The following is a 12,007-nucleotide window of genomic DNA, read 5'->3' on the forward strand; positions in this document are numbered from 1 at the left end:
TCATTAGTGGGTGGAGTGAAAAGTGAGAGATGAAAAATGAAGCAAGAAGATTGAAAACCCCATGCGACTCCGTTTGAAACCCAATAGCGTCAATTAAGCTTGAGAGTTTGCTCAATAGAAATTTGTTTTTAAAAATACTGGAGATATTACAAATCCCATACTTCCACTTCCATCCGGACTCTGATTGCAATTTATTAATCGACAAATGTTCGGCCTGGTTTATGTCAAGGAAGGCATATGAAGACTTATCTATTTATGCTGACATACTCATAGCGACATAAATGAGGAGTGACAGATTGGCTGGAGATACGTTTTCCGGATACTCTCCTCCGAAGTTAACAAGAGTTTGCATAGGTGACAAAAGTTGCAAAGACGTGTTTAGAAAAATCTCCAGCTGCTCGAAATAATAGTCTAAATAACTGCCTTCTCCTACAAAAGTTAATATTATATTATATTTCATAGGTCGCCTGTATGTTGGAGCTTAGTGCTGAGTACCCCATCGTAGCCGAATGAGTTGGTGCGTGGCTACCATTCGGAATTCAAAAACATTTTTCTATTAGGAAAACCTTCGAGTGTATTTCTGCCATGAAAAGATCCTCATAAAAATATCTGCCGTTCGGAGTCGGCTTGATGCTATTGGTCCCTCCATTTGTGGAACAACATCAAGACGCACGCCACAAATAGGAGGAGGACCTCGGCCAAATACCCAAAAAGGGTGTACGCGCGAATTATATATTTGTATATACCATCGAACTCTGTCTAATTCGCAAGGGTAGCTGCTAAAGTTGTGATGCTGGATGAACATACCGAAAGGAGAATATCACACCGTTCACAGGAAAATGAAAAAATTTTCTTCAATGCTGTTTGTAATATTTTATAATAAAATATCAATATTTCATGTTGGAATTCGAAAGTAGAGTTATAACAAATTTGCTTACTTTGACAATCTGAATTAAGTGATGCTTCTGATTCGGATTCCTGCCTGCCTTGAACAGCTGTTCGTGACCTGCATATTATTTAATTATTTTTGGTTTTTTATTTTAGTTCGTAGGAGCTTTGTTCAGCTGTGTAAATAAAAAATGTATACTCATATCTAAACTAGTTAGTTATGTCGTAAAAAACCATAACAATTAAAACCATAATAACTAATTCTGATATTTTCTTTCCCTTTACAGTTGACGCCCATTGCAGTTCATCACAGTACAGATCACTGCCATAACTAATCAATAATGACACAAATAGAAAACCTTGAATTCAAGTAGAGTACTAAAGTAAGTCTAAGTAATAATTAAGCACAGCGCAGCAAAATATATTAAAAAAACTAGCCCAACTCAATGTTGAGTTGGAAATCAATGTAAATGTCGCCGATATAAAATGACAAAGTTTAAGTAAAATAACAAAATATTGGACTGAAGTGATGATGGCACAACGGTAAAAGCCAAAGAAGCGATTGGTGAAGTACATAAGGCTAAGTGTTAAAGTAAAATCAACACACGCAACAGCACAAATTAGTTATAAAAAACTTACAAAATACATCTCAAATAAAGCAACGGTGGCACTTGGAAGCGGGCGTAGCAGCATAAAACTCTTGGGTTGTAATGAAAGCAAACAAAGAAATTTAGAAATTAATAGAAAAAACTTTATAACAAAATATTCCAATACACTTAAGTAAATAAAAACAACAAAATATCAACAGATATCACTGCAAGAAGCCGAGAAATAGAAGTTTCTCATACATTTGAACACAAAATCCAGTACTCGCCATATTACTAAGGCAGCTAAACATCTATACCAAAACTGAAATACAGCAGCGCTAGTTTTTTCAATTGACTGCAAAAACCAAAAGCTTTAAACCTGAATAAAACACTAATACGTTAGTGGAGGCTTTCGTGAGCAGATATCAGTTTGAGAAGCAGAGAACTTGAGAACACTTCAAAGTACTGCAGTTGAATTGGGAAGTGAAAACTACAAGCACTATTGAAGTGAAAGCTTAAACAGCCAGTGGCAAAACAGTACCGCAAATGAAAGAAAATGGTCTCGATCGACGACGAAGACGATCACAATCACCATAATGCCGAAACTGAAAGAACATCAGGAAAAACCACACTACAGACTCTCAAAACAAGCAGTGGTGACTACCGCCGCTGCACTGCGACTTACAGCGACAACAAACGCAATACAACTTATTCACATTTCTTACGCAAAACACGAAGAAAAAGCAGCAATCGTAGCTTTAAAGCATCCACGCCTACGTCGAATATACGTAAGTGTCAAGCGCTAAGCGCCTACTGGCATAATATACTGACTTCACGTAGCAAAAGCTTTATCGGCAACACACGAGTGGGCAGCTTTCACATTACGCAAAGTTTAGAAAGCTTGGCAGCTACTGAAAGCGATGTCAAAAGGAAGGCAAGCAATACCTGTACCAACAACAATCCGTTAAGCTTCGAAGGTGCGCGAAATTGCCACGAATGCCCTGAAATGAAGCTAGAATGGAATGTAAAACGCAGCAAGAGTGAAACTAGTTTAAGCAATAATTGCAGCGAAGGAGCTTTCAAGCACACACCAAGTTGTTGCAGTAGTGAAAGTGAAAGCGCTTTGAAGGAGTGTAAGCTTCGAGCAAGCGAAGTAGAAGTGAACCTAAAGCATTTTAAAAGCAGCGTGAGCAGCAATAAAGCTAATTGCGACAGCGCCAGCGGCAGCAGCAGCAGAAGCGGCCATAATAGACATACCAAATGCGCTTGGACTGACAGAAGCAAGAGCTACGTAACCGGAAGCAATAATAGAGAGACAAATGGCAGCTATCGCAGAAGACCACAAACCATTGAAAGACTGTGCAAACGCAAAAAAAGACGCTTGCGGCGGCGTCGAAAAAGAAAAGAATACACTAGTCAACAAAGTGAGGAGGAGAAAAATCCGAAATATACAATAGCAACAACTAGCGAGCAAGTAGCAACAACATATACAACAATTTTATCACCAGTAGTGGCATTTAATGTACACGAAACTCATAAAAGTGCAATTGATTCACACGCACAACCGGTAACAGCAACAACAGCAGCAACTACACATCACGACACGCTTGGCGGCGTGTCAACAATAGCAGAATTGTCATCAACATCAAATACAACAGAAATGCACAAAGATACATTGCCAGCTACAGCGACACTTCCCAAATTCACCGATTGTCATAAGCACAGCAATAAAAGTTGCTGCAGTGGCAATTCAACTGGTGTGCAACAACACTCAAGAAGTAGCAATAAAATGGCGACAATAAATACGTGCTCAGCAGCCGTAGCAGCGACATCTTCACTTTCATCTGCAGCATGCGACGCTGCATCGCCTGCCATATGCTTGTCGGCCTTTTACGCCACCACCACGTTGCGCCTATTTTTAACTACATTGACAACACTCATTGCCAGCACAACACCAACAACATTCACAGCTACAAAATACTCATGGATATTTTTATGGATATATGTGAATTTAACTGCTAGAGGTGAGTACCCCGAATATTTGTTCAGTCTTTATCTCAACTCTTGAATCAATGATCCAAAGGGGATATGCTTACATATATACTTAGTCCTGCCATAAGTTCTTTTACAAGTTGAATCCGTTACTTATATGAAATTATAATACTTTTTTAATGAAGTTTGGTTTATTTATTCATTTAAGTATTAAATGGTTAGCAATTCCTTTTACTCAAGCCTTGAAACGATTAGGCTATTCAGCTATTGGTGCACGCACGGCTTCCCCGGATATTGACGTCGCTGCTTGAGCTAAAGATTATTTGAGAATCTCCAAATTTTTATGAGGTCTTCGTCAGGCCAAGTTCTCTAATTCTGACTACAAACTGTAGTCCAATGTTTATTATTATATTTAGTTCGTCAAGTATTTATGGTTGAAATTCGAAATGTCAAAGCGCAGGACATGTTTTCCGGCCGGTATAGGTGAGTACGTCTGTGCATGATTACCATTCCGTTTTTCACCGGTTTGATATCTACTGTAAATGTAAAACATCAGATCTTTGTCTTATTGATTTTCTTAAACCAGTCGCTCCTCAATAAAGCAACGAAAACCTCCGAGTGGATTTCTGCAATGAAAAAAAAAAAGATTCTATTGAAAGCCATGCATTGATCACAAAAGGTGTTAAACCATAGTTATTTGCATTTTGAGAACCAGGTTTGCATCAGAACTTAAAGGAGAAGCTCTTCCAAACATGAACACTAAATAATAACTTATGTGTGTAACACCTTGACGCCGCCAGATAGAATGTGCTAAAGCTGGGTTTAGTACATATGCTTATACAGGGTGGGCCATATAGCGTTTGATTTTCGAATCGCCTATTTTTTTGAGAATGGTAACACAAATGACATGTCAAATGTGTTCATAATTTACTTAAGGATTTGGCATTTACGAAATGGGAGGTTATACGCTTGAACAAAATTGGGAAATATTTCCAAGTGGTGAGTCTTCTTCTTCTTTTCTGATTTTCACATCGGTGGCTACGTCGGCAAATTGTTGGATTTGGTGCACAGAAAGTCTACACGTTACTGTAGAGAAGCAAATGCATCCACAACGAGTCACTGTTTGGTGCGATTCTTGGTCTGGCGGCATCATCGGGCCATTTTTTTTTTTGAAAATGAGCGAGAAGCCGCGGTTACAGTAAATGGCGAGCGTTACCGTGACATGCTCAACGAGTTTTTTCCAAAAATTGAAGAGGATGACATGGACGACATTTGATTTCAACAGGACGGTGCAACTTGTCACACTGCCAAAGTTACACTCGAACTTTTGGCTACCGTTTTTGAAAACCGAATAATCAGCCGAAATTCCGATATCAATTGACCGCCTCGGAGCTGTGATTTAAGCCCTGACACGTTTGATGCTTGAAAACACGAAATCGAAGTTGCCATTCATGAAATTGGAGCCCAAACAATCGAAAATGTGCTTAAAAATTGGGTTTATCGAATGGCCTACTGTAAAGCCAGTCGTGGCAGTCATTTGAACGATATTATTTTTCATTCATAAATGACAATGTTCAATCTTCAAAATAAATAAAAAAATGTTTGAAAAAATATTGATTAGGTTTTTTTTTATAACCGATTCAAAAAGCAAATTTTACATGGCCCGCCCTATATATACCGCAGTATACGGCAGGTTCTTTTGTTAGGTCTCTGAGTGTGTTATAAAACCCAGTTATTTTTTTATTTATGATAAGATATTAATTCCTTATTACAATAAAAGATTACAATATTTAAAATTAAAAGGTGTAGTGAAATTAGATTATCAACCTAAGCAACCTTTAAATTGCTAGACATACATATGTAGTGGGTTGTCAACTAAGTAATTGCGGATTTCACTCATAGATGGCTTCAGTTGAATTTTTAGGTTTGCAGATGTAGTACAAATATAGTTGGCAATTCAGCTGTCAATCAGTAAAACAGTTTTTTCATCGGTTGCGTAGTTTTTGTTTGGCATGTATCAACTATCATACATGCATTGAAAATCACTTAAAACAACTTAGCTATGTTCAGAAACTCGATACATGGATTCCTCACGATCTGAAAGAAACGCATTTAACGCAACGCATTAACAGTTGCGATTTGCTAAAGAAACGTAACGAAAATTATCCATTTTTAAGGCCACTGATAACTGGCGACGAAAAACGGGTTGTTTACAACAATATCAAGCTTAAAAGATGGTAGAGTTGGCCAGGTTAACCAACTCAAACAACTTCAAAAGCTGATATTCATCAAAAGAAGGTTTTGTTATCAGTTTGATGGGATTACAAAGAAATTATCTACTTTGGACTCTTACCGCCCTCTTACCTCAATTCTGATGTCTACATTGAACAACTAACAAAATTAAACTTAAACTATGCAGTTGATGAAAAGTGGCCCGAATTGAACATCGTAAAAGTACTGTATTCCATCATGACAATGCAAAGCCACACACATCTTTGGTCATTCGGCAAAAAATTTTGGAGCTTGGTTGGGATGTTTTGCCACATCCACCAAATAGTTCTGACCTTGCGCCATCTGATTAATTTTAGTTTTGATCTTTACAAAACTTCTTGAATGCAAAAGATTTCAATAATGAAGATAACGTACCTGATTCACTTTTTTGCTAATAAAAACCAGAAGTTTTATGCTGCTTGAAAGACGACAAAAGGTCATTGTTCAAAATGGCCAATTCATTGCAGAATAAATTTATTTGAATATGAATTTGAAAAGGTCGAGCCAAGGAGCACCAGGAGATTTGGTGGCTCCTAAAACACTCAGGCTTAAAAGCCGATTGTATTTAAAGCTCTGGAAAGGGGGTAGATAGTCAAGGAGGGAGGGAGAAAAGTATCAGAGAAAGAGATAGGAAAGAATAGAGACAGAGATAGAGATAGTTAGTCCTGTGAGAATTTTCCAGATTCTTTGGCAAATCTGTAAATATCCTCCAGTTTTAGAGAACGAATATTACTCATTCTCATGACATCGGAACCCAATACTCGTAGTCGCGCTCTAGCAAAGGCAGGACACTCACAGAGAAAGTGCTCAGTGCTATCCGCCTCCTCCAAGCAGGACAGGCATACCGGGTCCTCGATGATTCCTATGGTGGTGATATGCTGACCCCATGGGTTGTGTCCTGTAATGATGCCGACCATCAACCGAATGTCTTTCCTTCTAAGTTTTAGTAGAAAGTTTGACAGTTTTCTGTTCGGACTTGTCAAAAAACACTTTGCAGTTCTGCAGCGTTATAGACCGGACCATCGCTCTTTATGTAGATTGCCTACATAATCGTTGATCCGATTCTTGATTCGTGCGGGACTGATTCCGATTATTGGCTCTGGTCCCTGTGGGGGCACCGCTGATAAATTTATTTAGTTTCATTGTCTTTGATTTTCTAAAAAAAAGCCGCAATTACTTAGTTGCAACCCAATCGAAGTTAAAATTAAATTTGAACAAAATTAATAATTACACAGGCCTGCAAAATCTCGCTTTTTTACAGCTTTTAAAACCGCTATGGGTGTTTCTTGAAGGTATTTTTATGCTGAAAACGAATATGATCTTGAAAATGTTCCAGCACGTCAGGATTTTTGGCAATTTGAGGTTAAATAGTCAAAAATGCAGATTTTGGCCATTTTTTTAATTTTTTTTGAGCAAGGTAAAGTTTTTTTTTTAATTTTCCACAACGGCATCGCAAAGTACTACTCTTTAGCTTTAAGGTCCTTTTTTAAAAATATTCAAAATAGTATAACTTTTTTTATATTAATCGCAAAAATATTTTTAAAAATGAGTTTTAAAGCTGAAGACGAGTATTTTGCGATGCCGTTGTGGAAAATTAAAAAAAAACTTTACCTTGCTCAAAAAAAATTTAAAAAATGGCCAAAATCTGCATTTTTGACTATTTAACCTCAAATTGCCAAAAATCCTGACGTGCTGGAGCATTTTCAAGGTCATATTCGTTTTCAGCATAAAAAAACCTTCAAGAAACACCCATAGCCGTTTTAGAAACTGTACCTCGCAGGATTGTGAAATATATCCGATACATTTTGGTACATAAACCTTAATTTTACTTAATTGTAAAATGTGAAAAATTGATGGGTGATATAACTTTTTAATAATTTTTTTCGTAATCAGGACACCAAATTACAATGTAATTAGTTAAAATTATCGAAAACATTTTTTGGTTGTTGGCCTGTGTTATGAAACTAAAATAACAAATATTTGATTTCTTACATATACAGTAATTTTTTAATTGCATTTGAAATACCTGTTTTGCCTGTACCAGAAAAGTCCAAATCCAAAAAAGTTTTGAGATAATTAAAGCCAGGCAACGAGTGGCCAACGAGAAAATCTTAAAAGTCAAACATTTCTGCAAGGAACATTCAACTTATTCTTTCTAGAAGAATCGGGCAGTCAATTTCGCCATTAACGAGATCAAAGACAAATGATACTGCCTCAAGAGTACCTCTGTCACTTAATGAGAAAAGACTAATCAGACGACAGTGAGATTCGTATGATGGTTTCGGGTCTGATAAAATGAGTGAATTGAGTGCGAAGCGCACGGACATCTTTTGAACCCTCTTCACTCGATTTACATAGACTGCATGATAAGGTCTCCAAACAAAAGCAGCATAATCTAATTTGGACCAAACAAATGTAGTATAATATCTTAAGTTTTACATCTTATAATTAATAAAATATTTATTTTACGTTGTTAGGGAGGTGTTAGCATCAGATTTTTGGGATACGAAAGGAATTTTGGTTGCGTATTACTTGCAAACTGGTAAACCAATAAATTCTGCATATCGTTGCAACCTTTTAGGCCAGCTTAAGGAAAAAATTCATGACAAAAGACTCAGTTTGCAAAAGAAAAAAAAAAAGTTCATCAGGGCTCAATAGCATTTTGACAATGGCTAAAAGCCATGAATTAAAGTTCGATTGTTGGAACACCTACCGTATTCACCAGAAATAACCCCTAGCGACTTTGAATTGCTTCCAGATCTTCGTCAAATGATGAGGTCATAACATCTGTGGAGGCGTATTTTACAGTCCTTCCAGATTCTCGGTTCGGAGATGGAATTCATAAATTGAAATCTCGTTCGAACAAGTCCGTTGATGCTCAGGCAGACTATGCGTCTTTTGTTTCTATGCAGAAAGGTATTTGAAGCGGCAGGTCACGATATTTTGTACAAAAGAAGTTAGAAGTGGTTTTATTACCTCTGTGGTATTTTTTACCCAGTAGCTACGAACGCCGGGGTAAAGGAGTCTACTACGCTCTAAAATTTTGGATCATCGTTATGGTTGTTCGATCTGGCTTTTCCAGTTAAATAGTTTTTTCTAAACCCAACCCCTATATTTTTAAAATCCTTGTCTTGAGTGCTGTCAATTAATTTTTTCGTAGTAAAGTGAGGTGTCTATACAGGAAAAAATAACAGGCATTTCAACATGCGGATCTCTCTATTAAAAATAGAGTCAGTTTCCAGCGAGTCCTACTTTTTTCACTCGTCTCCAAACAATTTGGAAACAAATCGAAACAAACACTACTGCCGATTATATCGTTTTTTTTTTGAAATCTGCTTTTATTCTTATTGGATTGAAGTGGGTATTTTTTGAAGGCGATGATAAAATTCTGGGTAAGATTTTTTGCTCATAAAAGAAAAAAATGAGGCACAAATTGGCCATTTTTTAAGGCATGCATTTTCAATAGTTGGCGGAAAATAGCTAAACAGCGTTAAAAGTTCCATCCTTTTTGTCAGTAGAGAATAATTCCTAGACGGTACCTTTTTCTGTCATCTTTTTGACACTTGTCAAGTAGACAAACGTACAATTTTACAGAGAAGAACGCGTTAAAATGATTGAAACTTATTATGAAAATGGTCGATCTTTAAGAGCAAAATACGCAAAATTCGTGATTGCTTTTGCTGAAAATAATATCCCTATGAACCGACAATTCAAAGGTTGGTGAAAAAATTACAAGAAAGTGGTTCTATCGGGTTTCGGAAAAGGAACTGGCAGACTAAAAACTGGACGTTCTGTTGAGAATATTTGAGAATATTGCTGCTCTAGCGCAAAGTGTTGTTGAAAAACTTTCAATAGCGATATCTCGACGATCTCAGCAATTAGGAATTCATAAATCGACTATATGGCGGATTTTACCTATAGATTTACTCATGGTGGACATTTAAATGATGTAATTTTGCATATACTTAAAAGAAATTCAAGTAGTTTTAGCTGAAAAAATCTTAATTTTTGCAGATTTTATTTTAAGACAACGTCTAGGTGCGTCTTTTGTGAGACGCTTTGTTTGTATTATTTTATTTTTTTTATATTTTTTTGTTTGTATTATTTTACATACGGGATGTATGCTTTTGCTTTTCCTGCACTTCCTACCAGGATTGATGTCAGTTATTACAAGTGAAATGCTGCATCACACTGAATTGTGGCACATGTCCGTCAATCAAGCACACGACTTATAAAAAAGTACATTGCCTCTTAGAGTAGGTTTAGTGATTTTTTCTGACCGACTTACAACTACAAATGCTTTCTTCGTAAACGTGCGCTTATCCCTTAAACTACATTAAATCCAGGTACACAAACGTATGTATATAGAAGAATCCAGCAATTTTGTATAATCATTCGCATTTGTATATGCTTCTATGCGAAAACCCAATAGCATTTACGGTGGCGGCTCGAGGGTATGTAACTCACGCCAAGGCACAAACGCTTGCTAACTCATAAATTTATTCACACGCTTACCCAACACTTAAGTTGTCTTTGGCCAACTGGCAAACTTTGTAATGGCTACAACACACCAGCTTTTACTATACTTGCAGTCACATGGTGAAGCAGTGAAACTGCAAAAACCGCATTTGGTTGCAGTCATCCGCCTAAAAGAAGACACGACCACCGCCAAGTGCGCTAACTGAGCATAGCCGTCCATCCCAATTTGAAGTATTTCTGACAAAACAAATTTTCAATTTTTGTTGTTGCACAAAGTTTCTGACGCATAAAAGCGACAGGTAGAATTTTCGTGCCATTTTATAGTATTTGTACTTGTATTTGTATTTGTTTTTTTTTTCTTCACACTTGTTGCTGTTTTCTTTTATTGCTGCATATGGGGCCCCGGGTGTGCAACAAAAACAAAGAAGGAAAAATTTCATGCACTGCTCGTGTTTATTATTCAAGGGTGTCATTGTGGCAGCTCTCATTGTTTAGTAGCTTTTGTTGCCCCAAACGCAAACACACACACACACATACAACTCATGCCAATGCAAATTTGCCTTTTTCGTTGGTTGAACGTGATTTCTTTGTCATATTCTTCCTTCCCGTCTCAAATAGTTCAGCTCAGTCAAGTCAGTTGAGTGTCTCGCTTTTGTGCTGCGCTGCGCGCTGTGCCACACGTAAATTACCCTTAAGTGCACTCGAGCGCCACCGAGTGCAACTCAAGTTCTACAACTTAGAAGATTTTCTTTAAAAGTCTCTTCAATTTTTAATTCAATACGAATTTGCATTGTGGCAAATGATAGGTGGGAGCTGAGTGCGGCAGTGCGCTGAGGAGTGGTAGATTGTGAGTGATTTGCTTGAACAGCAAAACAAACGGCTGAGGATGTTGATGAAAATCGAATTAATTCAGCAATTGATGACAGGGACATATTGGATGGGCTTGAGAAGCACTTTTAAATGGAAAACTCATGAAAGATTTGTGCCAATGCCACTCAAGCGTCAGCTGGATAGAAATATTTTAATTAGAGTTTTATTTTAAATTGAAGGTCGCCGTAAAGCATTGAATATACAAAATTAATAACTGTTTTTTAAGTATGTTTGTAATATTATATTTAGTACGCTGATATTAGCTCTCTATTTGATTCTACGCCATTCGCATTGCCCTAAGTGCACTTTTATATTAGCACCAGCACGACGCAGACGTAAATATAATATAATATTATATAATATAATAAGAAGTAAACTGAAAACAATTTAAAAATAATTGAACAATAACCAATAATAATTTAGATTTAATTAAAAACTTATTCAATGTTCAAAATTTGATATATAGGTTTTTAAAGTTTTGAAATTTTAGAAAAAGAATTTTGTTGGTAAATTTTTTCTGGTGAATATTTTTTTTTGTAATTTCTGGAACCCATCCCCCTCCTATTACTGTTAAGGGGGAACACCACTGTGGGGGTCAAAAAATAGTCGATTTTTGGGAAATCCTTTTTGTAAGTAGGAATGACTCTTCGAAGATCGGACAAAAGCAATTTATTATGGGAGGTTGAATTAGTTTTAAAGGTTTTTTTCGAAGATTTGGGGCTTTATTGTGAAAAAACGGTACAAAATATTTTATTCGAAGTATTGGCCATCGCTAGCTACAACTTTCGCCCATCTTTCGGGCAATTTCCGGATGCCGTTTCTCCAAAATTCTGGCCGCTGCTTGGCTATCCATGACTCAACCCATATTTTGGTAGCCTCGTACGAGGAGAACCGCTGGTCCGCCAAATCGAGACTCATAT

The 12,007-nt window shown here is 36.9% G+C and overlaps 1 protein-coding gene across 1 annotated transcript in view; it reads left to right on the top strand.

Annotated features, from left to right (window-relative positions):
• The first annotated feature begins 2,031 nt into the window (after nt 1-2,031).
• Nucleotides 2,032-12,007, top strand: part of LOC129247286 (uncharacterized) — a 236,754-nt gene continuing 226,778 nt past the window's right edge. The window contains exon 1 of the mRNA XM_054886346.1: nt 2,032-3,499. Coding sequence (XP_054742321.1) covers nt 2,032-3,499 — 1,468 coding nt within the window. The remainder of the gene's footprint in view (nt 3,500-12,007) is intronic.

Source organism: Anastrepha obliqua, chromosome 5 (genome assembly GCF_027943255.1).
Source record: "Anastrepha obliqua isolate idAnaObli1 chromosome 5, idAnaObli1_1.0, whole genome shotgun sequence".
Classification (NCBI taxonomy): Eukaryota; Metazoa; Arthropoda; class Insecta; order Diptera; family Tephritidae; genus Anastrepha; species Anastrepha obliqua.